This window comes from Mauremys mutica, chromosome 12, assembly GCF_020497125.1.
Source record: "Mauremys mutica isolate MM-2020 ecotype Southern chromosome 12, ASM2049712v1, whole genome shotgun sequence".
NCBI classification, from domain to species: Eukaryota; Metazoa; Chordata; order Testudines; family Geoemydidae; genus Mauremys; species Mauremys mutica.
In genome coordinates, this window is record NC_059083.1 from 42959790 (window position 1) to 42977805 (window position 18016).

At 50.5% G+C, this 18016-nt stretch overlaps 1 protein-coding gene across 1 annotated transcript in view; it reads right to left on the reverse strand.

Annotated features, from left to right (window-relative positions):
- LOC123345985 (zinc finger protein 883-like) overlaps positions 1-17043 on the reverse strand; it is a 40075-nt gene extending 23032 nt beyond the window's left edge. Inside the window, exons 1-3 of the mRNA XM_044983130.1 lie at positions 16739-17043; positions 15161-15274; positions 7329-8356 (exon numbers count right to left, since the gene is read on the reverse strand). Of these exons, the coding sequence (XP_044839065.1) occupies positions 7329-8356; positions 15161-15239 (1107 nt within the window). The 5' untranslated portion in view covers positions 15240-15274; positions 16739-17043. The remainder of the gene's footprint in view (positions 1-7328; positions 8357-15160; positions 15275-16738) is intronic.
- Positions 17044-18016: the final 973 nt, after the last annotated feature.

Genomic DNA, 18016 nt, shown 5'->3' on the forward strand with positions numbered 1-18016 from the left:
ATGATTTTTACAAATAAAAAAATAAAAATTTTAAAAGACAAAAGCCAGAGCTTTGTGACTGCAGGAAGTTCAGAGATAAGGCTGCAACCTCTGACAGAGTTATCTGAAGAAACAGCCCCAACTCTCACCCCAATCCCCCCCAACTCTTTCCTGTCCCCCTCCTATCCTTTCCCCCCCTCAGTTGGAAACAGTCATGTTCTTTTGCTAACATAGAATTTTTAATCATATCAAAAAGTTTTTTTTAAACCTTTTAAAAGTTTAAGATGTAAAGCAAGCCATAGGGGATAAGAGAGCTGTCCTGGATTTTAGGGGAATGTTCATAACTGGCTGAAATCTTCTTTAATGAAATAATTTTGTAGGCAGCCATTCTTTGTTAGCTGTCATGTTTTGCCCCTAACCTCTGCCCCCTCCTGCGCCCTCAACTCCTGCCCCTCCCTCCTGCATCCCCAACCCCTGACCCCTTCTGTGCCCCAACCTCTACACTGTGCCAACTTCACCCCTAACCCCTGCACTCTCCTCCTGCACCCATATGGGGCAACTGACCTGGATGCATGGAGCAGCTGGCACCCGCCCCCCGCCCCGAACACTGCTCCTCCACACCCCCTGTAGGAGGCATCTATGACACAGCCTGGGCAGTCCAGAAATTGTTTCTCTCTCAAGAAGTGCATGATGGTGTGCACAACTCATACAGTTGCATGTGTGATGCTGGTAAACCAAGTGTCAATTCTGGCTAAGGTGTTAGCTAAGAACGGACACACTCATAGCTGAAAACCAGACCAGTTCACCTGTATGTTAATTTTGTTCAAAATAGGTATTAGTCTTGTAAGAATGTATTTCATGTTTAGATGCTATGAACTGCTTGTAAATTGCTGCCTGCATTAATCTCAATTGTAATGTCACTATTCCAGGCTATCAGGAAATATGTACATTTTGCTTTATATAACTTTGAAAATGTTTGCTCTGAACTTGTGAACCTAGGCACAGGAATTGTTCCCCCACACACACCCCTCCTTTTAGGCCTATCAAGATTAAATGCGCCATTAAGGAACATCACAATACAAAGGATTGGTGAATGGCCCTATCAAACCTTGGAAATCTTATGTGCAAGAGCATTCCCCTCATAGGCTGGAAGACTAATCATAAAAGATAAAACAGGGTCACCCCAGAATTTGTTTTTCACCTCTGCTCTTTGAACTTTCACAGAGCCAGAGACACTAAACAAAATCAGAGAGCCCCAAGGTCAACCTGGGTCCACCCTGAAAGATAGTTTGAGGTTACCACACCTCAGTCACCTTTAGGAACCACAGATAACTCATTAGTGTGTGTATATCTGTTGGCTTGTTTTAACCTGTACATAACTCTCATTTCTTTTTCCTAGTTAATAAACCTTTAGATAGTTTATTACAGGACCAGCTACAGGTGTTGTCCTTGGTGTAAGATCTAGGGCAGTGGCTCTCTAACTTTTTTTTTCCACGGATCACTTGAAAATTGCTGAGGGTCTCGGCAAACCACTTAATGATCTTTCCAAATGTTGTTTGTACCGTTAGCTAACTATTGTAAGATGCTTTGGATAAAAGCACTATATTAAAAAAAAAAACAATGTTTTTTGTTCTACAAATAAAAGCTCACAACTCGTATTTTAATATCAGTAGTCTTACCTTTCTAATGTGATGGATGTGCCCTCTCTCCTCCGCCACGGCAGCCCCCAAGCTGGGGCTGGGAAGGAGTGGTAGGGGGTCTCTTCTTCTCTCCCCTACCATGGCAGCCCCTGAGCTGGGGCTGGGAAGGAGGGTGGTCTCTCCCTCTCTCCCGCACAGGCAGCAGCCCCCGAGCTGGGGCTGGGAAAGAGTGGGGGGTCTCTCCCCTGCCACAGCAGCCACAGAGAGAGGTTGGGAAGGAGGGCCATCTCTCACCAGCAGCTGCAGCCCTGGAGCTGGGGAAAATCGCCTCTTTCTCTGGCTGCCACAGTCCTGCATGTCACAAATTCCCCTCACCCCCTCTTCTCACCCCACTGCCTCCTCCCACCTACCCCTTATTCCCTCCAAGGCCACCACCTCACCTTACATGTACGTCTTCTCCAGGGTCCAGGCACCTAATTAGTGGAGCCATGCCTGCACAGCTCTACTAATTAGGAGAGTGGCACTTCATTCTCTCGTGTGTGGCCACCCAGGGAATGGAGGGAACTATCTGCGTACCACCTGAATGGAGCTCACGGACTGAGAACCTCTGATCTAGGATACCAATTGACCTGGGGTAAGTGATTGGGGTCTGGGAGCAACCTGAGTGCTGTGTGATTTTTGGTGTAAGTGTCCATTTATCACTAAGTCCAGTTTGGGTGGCAAAATAGGCTGGCGAGTCTAAGGGGACTATCCGTGACTCCATGGCAAGACTGATACAATGATCCAGGAGTTCACATTTGTTACTGGCTTGGTGAAATCTAATTACAGAACAAACCATCAGTTTAGGGTGTCTGCCCTGTTTTTGACAGTCTACCCTGAGTAGGGTGACCAGACAGCAAATGTGAAAAATCGAGATGGGGGTGGGGAGTAATACGAGCCTATATAAGAAAAAGACCCAAAAATCAGGACTGTCCCTATAAATTTGAGACATCTGGTCACCCTAGCCCTGAGACAGGCACTCTCAGCTGTGAGCCATGCCAGATAGCCTGACACAGAGATTAAAGAGTGATTAATGGGGAGACAGGTTAATACCTTTTAGTTCATTGACTGATCTTGCCCCTCACACTGACCCTGCAACTCTCTTCCACCATGCATGTTACTCTGGATCCAGATACGGCTCATCCTGTCTGTGAATCGAAGACACATGAGACTCTGACACATGGGAGGACTGGCCCAACAATCCAGAACGAGTTAATCCTGGTGGCAATGACCTGGGTGCTGGGGGGTTCTTCAGCAGGTGGCGTTACTGGAAAGTGAGGGTGGGAGACAAGAGTGAGAGGAGACTGGGGCTTGTAGGGAACCTGTGAGCAGGAAGGGGGTCTATCACCTGAGCATAGGTACTGGCTCCTCTGGCTGAAGGGAGATTTCTGCCACCCCCTGGCTCCTTCCCACCAACCCAGCTTGGGGGTGGGATTTTCCTGGACTGTGGGGTGGGCAAGATCTCATTATGCAGTGTGGCAGAAATGGCCAGTCCCATCTCTTCACTTTTACTGCCACCTTCTCTGGGTTGCCCTTCATGGCTTGTGGTGAGTGGGAGGGGTGGGGATGGGGAATGTGGGTCCCTTGGCAATCTGCCTGGTTAGAGAGCAGGGCTGAGGGGCTCTGCCAGTAGGAGTCAGGGGTTCTTTTGTTTAGATGTGTGAGGGCAGTTCAGATGATCTCAGCTGACATCAGACACACAGGGAGGTGAGCTCTGTAATACTGAGGATCCACACTCCCATTTCTCTGAACGGGGAATGAAATGCGGTGATAAGGATGCATGGCTCAACACTGAGAAATAATGGACAGCCCCAGGAACCACTATATACCTCATGTGTAGGGTCCTACCAAATTCATGGCCACAAAAAAACACGTCGCGGACCATGAAATCTGGGCTCCCCCATATCATCTGGTCTTTTGTATACTTTTACTCTATACTATAGGGTAAAAGTATACAAAAATACACAGCATTTCTCAAACTGGGGGTCCCGAACCAAAAGAGGGTTGCAAGGTTATTGTAGTGGGAAGTCACATTATTGCCACCCGTACTTCTGTGCTGCTGCTGGCATTGGTGCTGTCTTCAGAGCTGGGCACCCAGCCAGCAGCCACTGCTCTCAGGCCACCCAGCTCTGAAGGAAGCGCAGAAGGATGGCAATACTGTGAACCCCCTTCAATAGCTTTGCGACCCCCTTTTGTGTCGAGACCCCCACTTTGAGAAACGTTGAGTCTTAAGGGCTTGACATGTTTATATTCTGCCATTTTAAAATACATATTTGTTTTATTACACCACCATGAAATTTAAGATTTAAATATCTGAAACTGTGAAATTCAAGATTTTAAAAATTTATGAAAATGGACCGTGAATTCCTGGACTGGCCTCTTGGTACTGAACACTACACTGGAGATGTGAGTGCACCATACAACACTACTGACTGACATAACCATCATCTGCAGTCACATTACCTGGGCTAATGGAACCCTTCTCTGACAGGCAGTGACAACAGCAACAAGGGCTGGATTCAATATCTCAGGGCCCCTCTTAAACAATACAAAACAGAACCGGCTACAGCCTCCAGCCAGGAATCTAGGAAAACTGACCACCACCTCTGGGTGCTTCTAAGAGGTAGTACTGCCCCACGTGCAAGCACTGAGTCCATGTATAACAAAAGAGAACTTTTATTAGAAGGGAAAAGGAACCAAGCGTTAAGTTGGGAAAACACCATAACCACGTTCCAAGCATGTGACCACAGTGTGTTGGGCAGTATCTTTTGCCTCAATTTCCCACATTGCAGTGGGAGAGTCCAATGAATGAATGTCCCTTTAACACAGATGTGTCACTCACCTCTCCCACTGCTGCACCTCAATCACAGTTGCGGTCCTCGGTCAGTGAAGACCCAGAATTCCGAGGTACATTCATAAAGGTTCACCTCCCCACCCACAGAAAGCGTGGGAGCAATGAGCTATGTCTCTGCAGTTGCTATGCACCTCTGCAACTGGCTGCTTGCCACTGCCTCTGGTCACTTGCTGCTGCTGTTGCATGTTCACCACCACTTCTGTGACACCATGTTCTGAGGTTCCACCGCTTAAGTCAGGTGACTTCAGTGGGTCAGAGGGAACCTCACTGACAGTCCAACTTCTGCATTGTCCTTCATTTCACCACTCTCCCTTCATCAGGTCCAAGACATAGCCCCTAGACTAGCTATCAGGGATTCAGCTGTGGTAATGGCTGAGCAGAAATGATAACTCTCAATTGAATCTAATCAGCTGGTTTTAAACCCTGGAGGAGGAGGAAGGATCAAATGGTGCCTAAAACTCTTTAAACAGCATCCACATCACATACAAGCCTCTCCCCTTCATAGGGATTTGACATCTCTAGCCCCTGCTTAGCAAGTGAGGTTCAGTTTAAGGTGACCCTTTCAATCAGGGCAGGCTAAGCACAGTTCTGCTGCCCTTTACTTGTCCAATCAGGATAACAACATTTCATTGCCCCTGCTTTCAAATACTAGAGTGATTTGTAACCCAAAACCAGCCAGAACTGATCACTTTGGCAAAGCAGCTCCAGCTGCTGCGCACCTATGCAGAGTAGGCATCAGTGTAAATACAGTCTGCTCCTGAAGTCTTTTCCCTGCAGCTCAGTTCTAGATTATCAGGGGAGCAGGGGCGGCTCTAGACACCAGCACGCCAAGTGCATGTTTGGGGAGGCAAGCCGTGGGGGGCGCTCTGCCGGTCGCCGCGAGGGTGGCAGGCAGGCTGCCTTCAGCGGCATGCCTGCGGAGGGTCCACTGGTCCCGCGGCTTCAGCGGACCTCCCACAGGCTGCCTCCAAATCCGCAGGACCAGGGACCTCCCACAGGTAAGCCGCCGAAGGCAGCCTGCCTGCCGTGCTTGGGGCGGCAAAATGCCTAGAGCCGCCCCTGCAGGGGAGAGCTCATTCAGACCCTATTTACATTCTTATTAATGCAGCCCAGCTTCTGGATTGTGTTAAACCATCGCTGTCCCTTGAGAGGATATTTACACTAAGCTGCCCAGAATGACCCCTCGGCCTTTTTCCTTTGTGGTTACAGTTCGTTTCAGCATGTCTGCCTAACACAAAGTGTTCTTTCCAACATGCTTCACTTTGTTCCTCTCTGTGCTGAACTTCACCTGCCTCTGTGCTGCCCAATCACCCAGTAGATTCAAATCCTTGTGATCAATGAGAATTGTTCAATAGCACTGAAACCCCATCACTTCCTTGCTTTAAGGTGAAATGAGCCGAGATCAGGCATTTTGTGTAATACAGGATAAGTTGTTTGGGATTCATTATCTCTGCATCTCATTGCTAAAGATGAACAATTAGCTCATACTGAAGAGATGAGCAATTTGCTCATAATGATGAATTTCTTCCAGGAATTGAGCATATTTGCCTGCAATGTAGATCTGCAAATAGATCATGATTTCCTCAGATGTACTGGTTGTTGGATGAGTATCCCTTCAAATGGTTTCCCACTCTCTGGTTTAATTGCAAATACTCCATAGCTGAACTATCAAGTGTGTTCCTTAGTTGTACTGGGCCATGTAAGTCACACGGTATTGTTTGTTCTTGGCTGGATGATCTTGGATTTAAAATCTGGTTTAACAGATTACTCACATGGGCAACTTGGAAATTCATTTCCACAAACACCTGAGCTAATAAAGCACAATTGCTTGAGAGCAAATGATCACAAATGGGCATGAACAGGGCCAAAGAAAACCCAGGCACAAATTCAAATAATCTTTGTGGAAATTAGCTGGCATTATTCTGAGCTCTGATCATTATGGACCAGAACTTCAGCTCTAATGGCACCCTGCTTCCTTCCCCCACTGATCCCCACCCACTGTCCATGTCCTCCACAGGCCCCAGCTAGTCTGCTGGATCTGCTGACACCAGCACTACAGCTGCTCTTCAAGAAAACACGTGAGTTTAAGGAATGAAACTTTTATGAACATGTGACAGGCACTGACCAGACCCAGCAGGAAATCAACAACCGTGCTGGAGGGGAGAGGGTTTGTATGACCCCAGCCCTAAAGCACTGGGGTAGGCGCAATGGGAATGGAAATGGGAAGACTTCACTCTAAGGATCTGGCACCAGTAGTAGGTTTCTTCTCTCTCCCTTGCACCAGATCAGCAGGAGGCAGAGAGTCTCAACAGCACTGAGGAGAGCCAAACCCACAAAGCCAAGGGGTCATTGGCCGCTGCCGCTTGCTATGCCATGAAAGGGCAGGCAAAAGGCTGGTGCCATGGGTGGGAATCAGCAGGCAGAGCTGCTGTTCCCATGGATGACCATGCTGGGGGTGGGGGATGGGCAGAGCTGCTGTTCCTGTGGCGGCTGTGCCGGGGCGGGGGGGGCGGGTCTCACAGGGATTTCCCAGGCTCGGGGGGTGGGGGATGGGCAGAGCTGCTGTTCCTATGGCATCAGTGCTGAGGGTCTCACAGGGATTTTCCCGGCTAGGGATGGGGCATGGGCAGAGCTGCTGTTCCTGTGGCCGTCCTGGGCTCTCACAGGGATTTTCGAGGCTGGGGTTGGGGGTGGACAGAGCTGCTGTTCCCGTGGTGACCATGCTAAGGGTCTCACAGGGATTTCCCATGCTGGAGTCTCCAGTGGGTGATAACGTTTGAGCTCTGAGTGAAGCTTTTCCCACAGTCGGGGCAGACGTATGGTCTCTCTCCCGTGTGGATTCTCTTGTGCTTGGTCAAGGCAGAGCTGGTGGTGAAGCTTTTCCCACATTCAGGGCAGATGTAGGGCCTCTCTCCCGTGTGCACTCTCTGGTGGGTGGTGAGGTGAGCGAATTGGCTGTATCCCCTGCCACACTCGTCGCACCGATAGGGCTTCTCAGCCAGGTGGGTTCTCTGGTGCCTGGCCAGGTACGTGCTGGTGGAGAAGCTTTTCCCGCAGTCGGGGCAGTTAAAGCACTTCTCTGTCTGGTGTGTCCTCTGATGCTTGATGAGGAGGGAGCTGTCAGTGAAGCCTTTCCCACAGTCGGGGCAAACATAGGGCCTCTCTCCTGTGTGCGCCCTCTGATGGATTGTGAGGGATGAGCAGTCCCGGAAGCTTTCTCCACAGGCCTCGCACCGATAGGGTCTCTCGCCCGTGTGCAGCCGCTGGTGCCTCGTGAGGTTGGAGCTGCTGCTGAATCGCCGCCCACACTCGGTGCAAGGGTAGGGCCTCTCGCCCGTGTGCGTTCGCTGGTGTTTAATCAGGTCCGAGTTCACATTGAAGCTCTTCCCACAGTCCCGGCACCGGTAGGGCCGCTCTCCCGTGTGCAGACGCTGGTGTGTGATGAGATGTGAGCTCTGGCTGAAGCAGCGCCCGCACTCCGGGCACTGGTAGGGTCTCTCCCCCAGGTGCAGTCTCTGATGGGTGATCAGATTTGACCTCAGGCTGAAGCTTTTCCCACAGTCCTCACACGTGTTGGGTTTCTGCCCGAGGCAGAGTCCCCTGTGGATTGTAGAGTCATTGTGTCTCCCCAAATGTCCCAAAATGTGTCCGGGATTCTCCTGTCTCTCTTCTGGGTGGCTTTCCTGCTCCTTCTCTGACCTGCCCTGACTTCCGCAGGCTTCACCCAGCTCAGGGGAAACATCCCCATCAGATCTCCCTGGTCCCACCTCATGCAGTTCCACTTGCTCAGGACCTTCCTGCTCAGGGTTCTTCTCCTCACTCTCACTCACCGTCCCATCACCTGCTGGGACAGAGACAGAATCCAGACAGGAGTCATTCCCTGTGCCAGGGGGAATAAACCAAAGTAACTGCCGGGGAGATCAGTACACCAGGAGCTGAATTCCCCTCCCACTCCTTCCTGAGAGGAGGGGGCAAATTGAACCTACACATCCCATCCAAACACTCTGGGGAAATGCAGCTGTTGCCAGGTGTGAATCAGAGGGCAGGAAGCCATGAGTGACATCTGCCATGAGGTTATGACACCGGCTGGGGACAATCCTGACCACTCATGAGCCCTTCAAGGGAACCTGATTTTTCTTCATTTCCTGTTTTCCCCCAAGCTGGTTTAACTGATTCCTCACCTGTGCAGGTCTCCCTTGCCCTGAAGATCAGACACCGTAACTCTTCTCCTCATTCCAGATGGGAGACCACATTGCTTTTCCAAAACCAGGGTGAATTACATCTTTGTGGGATATTTATCACAGAGAATGTTCCCAGGTTTTAACCCCAGCCCATTTCAAAGCAGTGAAAGCTACCTCTGCCAGCTACCTCTACTTCAAAGCTATCTCTGCCAGCTCTCCAGGGTCTCAAAGTCCAGCCACTCTGCTAATGGGGAACTGGACTCCCACATCTCTGCTCAGAACACACAGCCAGACACACATCATCAAAGGAGCCCCTCAAATACACAGACAGCCAGGGCCGGTGCAACCACTAGGCAAACTAGGCGGCCGCCTAGGGCGCCAAGATTTGAGGGCGCCAAAAAGCAGTGCCCAAAATGTCTGGGATGCTCACCCGGTACCGGTTAAACATGTAACCCTCTCCCTGCCGGTGTGTAAGGGGGCGCTGCGGCTTTGATCCGCTCCGGCCGGCCAGAAAGTGATGTCATTCCTCCTCCGGCCGCCGGGGGTACTGTGCTGCTCCCCCCGGTTGCTCTGGCTCTGCCCCAGGGCCCCCACCTCTCATAGACTCATAGACTCTCAGGGTTGGAAGGGACCTCAGGAGGTCATCTAGTCCAACCCCCTGCTCAAAGCAGGACCAAACCCAACTAAATCATCCCAGCCAGGGCTTTGTCAAGCCTGACCTTAAAAACCTCTAAGGAAGGAGATTCCACTACCTCCCTAGGAAACCCATTCCAGTTCTTCACCACCCTACTAGTGAAAAAGTTTTTCCTAATATCCAGCCTAAACCTCCCCCTCTGCAACTTGAGACCATTACTCCTTGTTCTGTCATCTTCTACCACTGAGAACAGTCTAGATCCATCCTCTTTGGAACCCCCTTTCAGGTAGTTGAAAGCAGCTATCAAATCCCCCCTCATTCTTCTCTTCTGCAGACTAAACAATCCCAGTTCCCTCAGCCTCTCCTCATAAGTCATGTGCTCCAGCCCCCTAATCATTTTTGTTGCCCTCCGCTGGACTCTCTCCAATTTATCCACATCCTTCTTGTAGTGTGGGGCCCAAAACTGGACACAGTACTCCAAATGAGGCCTCACCAGTGCTGAGTAGAGGGGAATGATCACATCCCTCGATCTGCTGGAAATGCCCCTACTTATACAACCCAAAATGCCATTAGCCTTCTTGGCAACAAGGGCACACTGTTGACTCATATTCAGCTTTTCGTCCACCGTAACCCCTAGGTCCTTTTCTGCAGAAAATAATTGGAGATATACCAATCTCCTAGAACTGGAAGGGACCTTGAAAGGTCATTGAGTCCAGCCCCCTGCCTTCACTAGCAGGACCAATTTTTGCCCCAGATCCCTAAGTGGCCCCCTCAAGGATTGAACTCACAACCCTGGGTTTAGCAGGCCAATGCTCAAACCACTGAGCTATCCCTCACCTCTGCTCAGCCCCACCCTGCCGCCATTCCCCTGAGCTCTGCAGCAGGGCCGGGCCTGCACTCACCACCGGGGGGAAGTGCAGAGACCCAGCCCCAGCTGCGCCACCGGGCATGGGTGGCAAGTTTGTAGAAATTTTGGTGGTGCCCAGAACCCGCCCCCCCAAACTCTGCCCCCACCTGCCTAAGGCTCTGGGAAGGGTTGGGGGGGCGAGGTCTGGGGTGCAGGTCCTGGGCTGGAAATTAGGGTGCAGGAGGGGTGCAGGGTGCAGGCTTTGGGATGGAGTTTGGGTGCTGGGTGCAGGCTCCAGGCTGGGGCAGGGGGTGGGTGTGCAGGAGGGGTGATGGGTGCAGGCTTTGGGAGGGAGTTTGGGTGCAGGCTCTGGGCTGGGGGTGGGGGTGTAGGAAGGGGTGAGGGGTGCAGGCTCTGGGAGGGAGTTTGGGGGTGGGAAGGGGTATGTGGGAAAGGGGAGGTGGTGCACCCTCTGGGAGGGAGTTTGGGGATAGGAGGGAGTGCAGGGGTGAGGGCTGTGGGGCTGAGGATGAGGGGTTCATGCTGCAGGGGGGCTCAGGACTGGGACAGAGGATCAGGGTGCGGAGGGATGAGGGTTTGGGGTGTTGAAGAGGCTCAGGGCGAGGGCGGAAGCACAGGGTAAGGGCAGCCTGCCCTGCCAGTAGGGGTAGGCGGGCACTAGGACCCTGGGGCAGCAGACAGCAGTTCTGCCAGGAGCCATTCTACTCAGGCAGCATGAGCAGGCAGGGGAGAGGCGCCATGCTGCTTTCTGTCAGGCAGGGACGCGGCAGAGCGGGGGTGGGGGGGAGACCCGCAGGGGCCGGGGCCCAATCCAGGCAGGGCCGGGGGAGAGACCCAGCTCCAAATATTGCTGGAGCAGGGCCCCCAGCCCTGAATATTCCTGGTGCTCGAGCACCGCAAATGTATATAACCTGCCACCTATGCCACCGGGGAGTGCTGGGGGGTGGTTCCCCCCTACCCTCCAAGCCAGCCCCACCACCCTGAGGAGGCCTTGCCACCCACTGCTTCCCCCACAGAGGCCTGGGGCACCCCTCCACACCTGGAGGCTGCGTAGGGCCCCAGAATATCTAGGGACGCCCCTAGTACCCGCCACCCTGCCCGCAGTCAGCCCCTGCTGCACACTCTGCCCTGCCCGCAGCCAAGCCCCACACCCTGTCTCCAGCCAGCCCCTGCCGCACCCCCTGCCCGAAGCCAGCCCCACACCCCGTCTCCAGCCAACCCCACACCCCATTTCCAACCAGCTCCGCATCCCCTGCCCTGCCCAAAGCCAGCCAGCCCCACACTCCCATCTCTAGCCAACCCCTGCCGCACCCCCCTGTCCGAAGCCAGACAGCCCCACATCCCGTCTCCAGCCAACCCCTGCCGCACCCCCCCTGCCCAAAGCCAGCCAGCCCCACACCCCGTCTCCATCCAACCCCTGCCACACACCCCCCGTGCCCAAAGCCAGCCAGCCCCACACCCCCTGTCTCCATCCAACCCCTGCCACAACCCCGTGCCCAAAGCCAGCCAGCCCCACCCCTGTCAGGTTATTCATTTATTTTCATTAAATATGTAGACTAAATAATGAAATTAATCAATTTTCAAGCTGAATGTGTATTAATTCTAATGAACGATGCCACATTATGCAGTATTCATTTTTGAAAGTTTATAAGTGATGCTCCGGGGGGGGGGGGGGGAAGAGAGCACAAGGTGGAAGTTTTGCTTAGGGCACAAAATATCCTTGCACCGGCCCTGCAGACAGCACGTCTGGATCTCAGAAAGACGAGACATAACCCGGGATGGAGCTGCATGGAGCTGCTTCTCACTGCCAGAACTGAGCCCAGTGAGAGTGTGAGGAGCAGAGGGAATCTTGGGGCCCATGAGCACAAGTGCAGGGCTCAGCACCGTGATAATGGAAGGGTTTTGTCAGAGGATGCAGCAGGGCAGGGGAGTGAGATTTCAAGAAACTGCATTTTGGGGAATGAATGAACCTAGCGAGTCAGGTTCAGCAGCCACAATAGAAACCATAACTGGAAACAATAATGAGAGGAAGCACTAAAATCCCCAGGCTCTGTGCATGCTGGAGAAAGTTACCCTCTAAATAGTATTAATCATGCGTATAAGGCCCTACTGTGCTAGGCACACTCACCTACACACAGCTAGGCACCGTATACACACTGCATATACCCATACACAGAGCTAGGCACTATGTGCACGCGCACACACATGAAGCTAGGCACCGTGTACAAACACACACACACATACACACACAGTCCCTTGCCCTGAAGCGCTTACCATGGCAGAGGTCAATTTTAAGGAGGTATCTGAAGGGAGAAAATGGAGTGGCTTTGTATAGTTTACAGTGAGCTCCTCTCATGCTCAGAGGACAGCGGGAGTGGGTGGGGGCAGGAAACTTGAGGGCAGTGCAGACTGATGGGCAACGTGGCTGATATAGCTGGCAGAGCAGATGGTGGGTAGGGCAGGGCAAGCCTGTGAAAGGCCTTAAAAGTGACACAAGTCATTTATATTTGATGCATTGAAGAGAGGCCCCAGGAGGATGTGGGGGGTCGAGGGGAGTTACCATGGTGACAGCACAAGCCAGGAAGATGATCTTTGTATCAGCTTTCTGAACGGATGTAACGGGCCCAGGATGGCGTTTGCAATGGCCAGAAGGCCAGGAACCTCAGGGACATGCCAGCTGAATTGAGGCAGTGCAAGTGTTCCAAAACCAACTCGGCAGGGCTGGTGCCGACACCTTGGGTCATTTCAATACAACCAGCCTAATTACAAACCATTTAAGTTTCTAATGCAGACAAGGCCGCAGGCTCGGGGAGGGGAGGGAATGTGGGCAATAGAGTTGTTATTATTCATAGTCAGGCCATGCTCAGAGACCTCAAGCAGGATCCGGGCCCCATTGTGCTCAGTACTCTACAAACACAGCCAGAGACATGATCCCTGCCTCGAGGAGCAGCTCAAGAGTCCAGTTTAAAGCCTGTCTGCTCTGGGGAATTTCAGACTTGCTTTCAGGAGGGATGAGCAACACAGCTCTAAAACCAGCTGCCGCTGAGTCCTCTGCACCAGCATGCCAGTGGAATGGCTGATCCAGGCGCCAGCACCCTGATACAAGAGATTTTTCAGCAGCTCTGTTCTATGTAAGGAATACAGCACTAAGACTTCTACACTACCACCACTAGCTGAAGTGGGGAGAGATCAAAATTAAACTTGTTTAAAATAATAAAAAACAGAGTGGTGACAGTGAATCATAGTGTTAGAGTATACTTAGTTGTTTATAATTACAGAGGTTTAATAATTAATAAAGATAGTTTTAGGTGGTTATGGCTAGCAATAACAAAATGGTGGTCAGAAGCAGTCACAGTCAGAGAAATCCAAAATGGAGGTCTGGGAGAGATTTGGCCAATAGCAGGCAGGCAAGCAGGCAGAGCAGAAATAAAGGTCACTCCAAAACCAGAAGGGAGTGGTCAGTCAGACAAGAGGTAAATCTTCAAGCAGGTCAGTCAAAAAAGGCACAAGTTTTCAATCCGGTCTGGTTTGATTGACAGATAGGTTAGCACCCATGACTGGTTCATAAAAAGGAAAGGACCAACCAGAGAAGGCTAGAATCTGTACTTAAGGCAGAAAACTGGCAGATTTCACTCAGTATGAGGCAAGTGGAAGGTTCTAGTGTGTGAGTGAACAGAAGGAAAATCAAGAATAAGAAGAAAAGAGTTAAAATCACTTAAGAAGAAATGAGCAGTAGCTACACCAATAACAGTAACAGAGCAGAAGGAGCTGTCAGAGGGAAAAGAAGACAGCAGAGAAAGTAAGCAGGATAATTCTCCTATAAAGAATAAAACTGTGTGAATGTGTATGCATGGGGTAATAAAACTGGATGTTTGTGTATGTTTGTTATGATTTAAATGTGTAAGGATTTGCTATCAACAGTCTGTGTGTCTGGCCATCACATGTGGAACATAACCACTTGACGCTATTTTCAGTTGTATGGTATTGCAATTTTGTGTATCTGTGCTAATAGAGTTTATGCCTTGTTAAGAAATTTTATGGATTCTTTATTCTTTTAACAAATTTGTATTAAGCAATATTGTGCTAAATAAAGAATATTTTTGTCTTCAAAGAATACTACCTGAGTGTCAATCCTTTGAGAGGAAGCCTGTATCTGTCTCCTTCCAAGAATCAACAGAGCTAATCTATTCTGGGGAGTCCTTCAAAGTTTGGAGAGAAACCCCTTGGTAAAACCCTGGCAATGCATCCCCTTTTACCTACCAAAACAGATAAATTAACAGAATTATTGGGGTAGGCAGGCCATTATGGGGTGCCTCTAATTTTGGAGCTAACAGCCCCACATAGACACAAGACAATGAGTGAGTGTAACTAACATTGTAAGGAGGGCTCTGGGTTTCCAGACTAAAACAATCAGATGTTTTAACTCCAATAAAGATAAACTAACAAACTGATGCTCCAGCTGCATTTACTTGCACAGTATTTTGGAAAAAGCAAACTTGCAGTGAGGGAGGAATGGGAGATTAGTGCCCTCAGAGATCAGATATTTTTAAGTTGACACTGTCCATTTAACTAACATTCCTGTCTGAAAATCTCTACTTGCTGCAGGTGACACTTAATGTCAGTGTCAATGAAGGGCTTAGAGAGCTTTTTCTATTTTCACCCCAGTCTGCTTTGTGCTAGTGCCAGCACTTGGCATGGAAGTTTCGCTATCTCTCCTGTAGTGTTAGATGCCCACAAACAACAGGGGAGAAACTGCCAAATAGTTATGGGGGAGAGAAGAGCCTTCTGGTTTAAAAATGGAAAAACAAGGTTGTACAACCACAAAAACTGGCTGCAGGATTCTAGGCAGGGGGCAACGCCTGAAACTATATGTAACTCATTGTTTGGAAATGGACTTGAGTCCAGGCTGACAGGCCCCAGGGAAATGCCACAGAGATTTCAGAGTTTGTTTAGCCAATTCCTCACCTGCCCATGAGCGTCCTGGACTCTCCCTTTCCTCAGCACCCTGGAGATTTGGGACCCACAGCTGTTCCCCTTGTTCCATCTAGAGACCACGCTGGGTTTTGAAAATCTAAAATCCTGCGAAGGGGGAAAGAAACCAGACAAGATCAGGGTGAATTAAGTAGCCATGGAATATTTATTACTAAGAACATTCCATGATTTTAAGCCAGCCCCTTCCTGCACTGAAGACAAGTGGGATCCAAATGGATCAGAACGTTTGTGGAGGCTATTTGGGGAGCCAGATATCTAGGGAATGTGGAGCCTTAGGAGTCTCAAAGCACTCACTCTTCTGCAGGAATGCACACAGCCGTTTGTTCCATGTCCCCCTCGAGCCACCAGCTCACATCAAGGCAGCCTGGCTCAGGTGTGACTTTCATCTGCTCTGTTAATAGTGATTTTCATCTGCTCTGTCTAGGGCTGAGTTAACATTTGCTCAAGGGGGAGTTTACCCTAAGATACTTCATACACCAGGCTTGGAGTTTGCAATCGCTCATACACATGCTTAACTTTGAACCCACTGAGGATTTAGTATTTCCAAGAGAAGGGCCTATGTCAGAATTGCCAATTCTCACACTGTGACTCATGGGATAGTTCACATTTTTCTTAAAGCTCCACCCCACCTCCTGGACTCAAGTGATCAGGTCAGAATGGGGGGGGGGGGATTTATTTATTTATTTTGGTGAAAACCAAGTTTCTAGCCATTGTGGCTGCAGAGAAAAGCTTAAAAACACAAAGTGGTACAGAATCCAGAGGGCAAAGAGAAAAGAAGCAGAATTTCAGTTTTTCAAAAAAACCTCATGATTTGTAAGCATTCAATCTCCTGATCTGGGGGGACCCAGTCATGATTTTTCAACTGCTGGGGCTGGCAATACGGTTTTCTGGCCTTTTTTGGTGTTATTGACACTGACGTATGTGTCAGCCCTTTGTCTGCAAAGGGACAATTTCTGCCTTATGCTGAAATAGAAATAAAATTTAGAAAACATGAGTAAACCTCAGTGCTGGAGTAGTGTGGGCCTGCTAGGGTATTTTTCGGGAGCAATATCAGACCCTTTGCAGTACAGCTCTCTGACAGCTTCTTAGCCCAGTGGGGGTCTGCCTCTGCTTTGCCCTTCCTGCAGGGGGCTTGACGTCTACCTCCAGCTGCTCTGCTACAGGAGAGGTTATTGCTGTCACAGTGTTAAGGACTTTCTCCTCCTTGAGGTCCTTTCCAGCCGGGAACCCGAAGGGCTGGTGCCTCTGACGTCCGTCACCCGATAGCTCCTGCTGGCCCTGCCAGTCTCTCCCCCGTCTGCCCCCTCCCCTCGGGCTGGGAGACTCAGTCCATGGCCCGGCCCGGACCGGGGTGTTCGCTCTACCGGAGCTCGCTCGGCTCCTGCAGGCGCTCAGGGGGGCAGAGCTGAGCCTGGGGGGTCAGGGAGGGCAGCAGCTCTGGGACTCGCAGACCCCCGCCCCCTGGAGCAGAGCTGGGGCGAGGAGGGGCCGTTGGTGCAGAGTCACTTTCCTGCCCGGCCCCAGCCCTTTTCCCTGGGTCTCGCCCCTCACCTGCAGGCTCCGGCTCAGGGGCTGGTGTCGGCAGAGCCCAGGGCTGCCTGCTGCCCTCGCAGAAAGCCACGGTCCCGGAGCGCTGCAGCCCGGGCTGCTGATACAGGGCACAGGAAGGGGCTGGAGTAGCTGCGCGCGATAGCTGCTGGGTGCTGGGGGGGGCGGGGAGGAAGGGGCAGCGAAGCACGGGATTGCTGAACCTTTGCAGGTCTGGCCCGCACTCAAATCTGTTACCAGCTGCTGCCGCCTCTATTGTGAGCCGGGAAGCCGGGTTGAGCCGCTGCTGCTCCCCTGCGGGGTCGGTGCGGGGAGAGCCCTTCCCTAGCGCCTCTCTGTGCCGGGGTGGGACGGAAAATATCTGTCTTCTGATTCAACATCCCCACCTGCAGTGTGAGAAATCTCCCAACACACATGGGGGGGTTGTAATCCCCCGGCCCTTCAGCTACCGGGATGGTGGGGGGAGAGAATGTTTGGGAAGAAGAAAACGCCGAACTGTGTCTTTGTTTTTAGGAAGGAAACACTCCCCAGTGTTCTTAGACCTCCCGCATGGCCCCAGAGAAGCACAAAAGAGCACAGGCCCGAGTCTTATTCTCCTTTCATAGATCCAGAAGGGACCATAAGATCATCTTGTCTGTGTATCATACACCAGTTCATTTTACCCAGTCATCCAAGGCAAGTCACCTGTGTTTAACGAACACATCCTCCAGGAAGGCAGCCGGGAAGGATTTGAAGATGGCCAGAGATGGAGACTCCTCTTCAGGGCACCTTTAAAGAAAGGCCATTAAAAAGCATGCTACCCATGTCTCCAACTTTAGACTTTGTCATTTTATTGCTATTTCTTCCATATTGAAAAAACAATCTTCATCGCTCTTCAATATTGATTCGGAAAAAAATTATCTCCAGTTCTTCCACTTTTCTCTCTAGCAAACATATAAAATCCATTAAGCTTCCCCTGTATCTCAAATTATGGAACATTTATCTATACCCCACCCCACATTTTGCCCCTTTATTGAATATTTCTATGAAATCTCTTCAGATTTTTGCCTTTGCTTATTGTCAAATATTCTATAAAACATCTCCAATTTTCCCACTTTCCAAATAATCAAGTATTGATCTAAATCTCTTCAGATTTTCACTCTTTTCAGTTTAATTATTTAATATTGCTATTAAATCATCTCAGATTTCAGGCTTTTCATGTAATTATCAAATACTGATATAAAATCCTCTCAAATTTGTATTGTTTCTCCATGCTTAATTGTGCCAACATCCCCTTTTTTT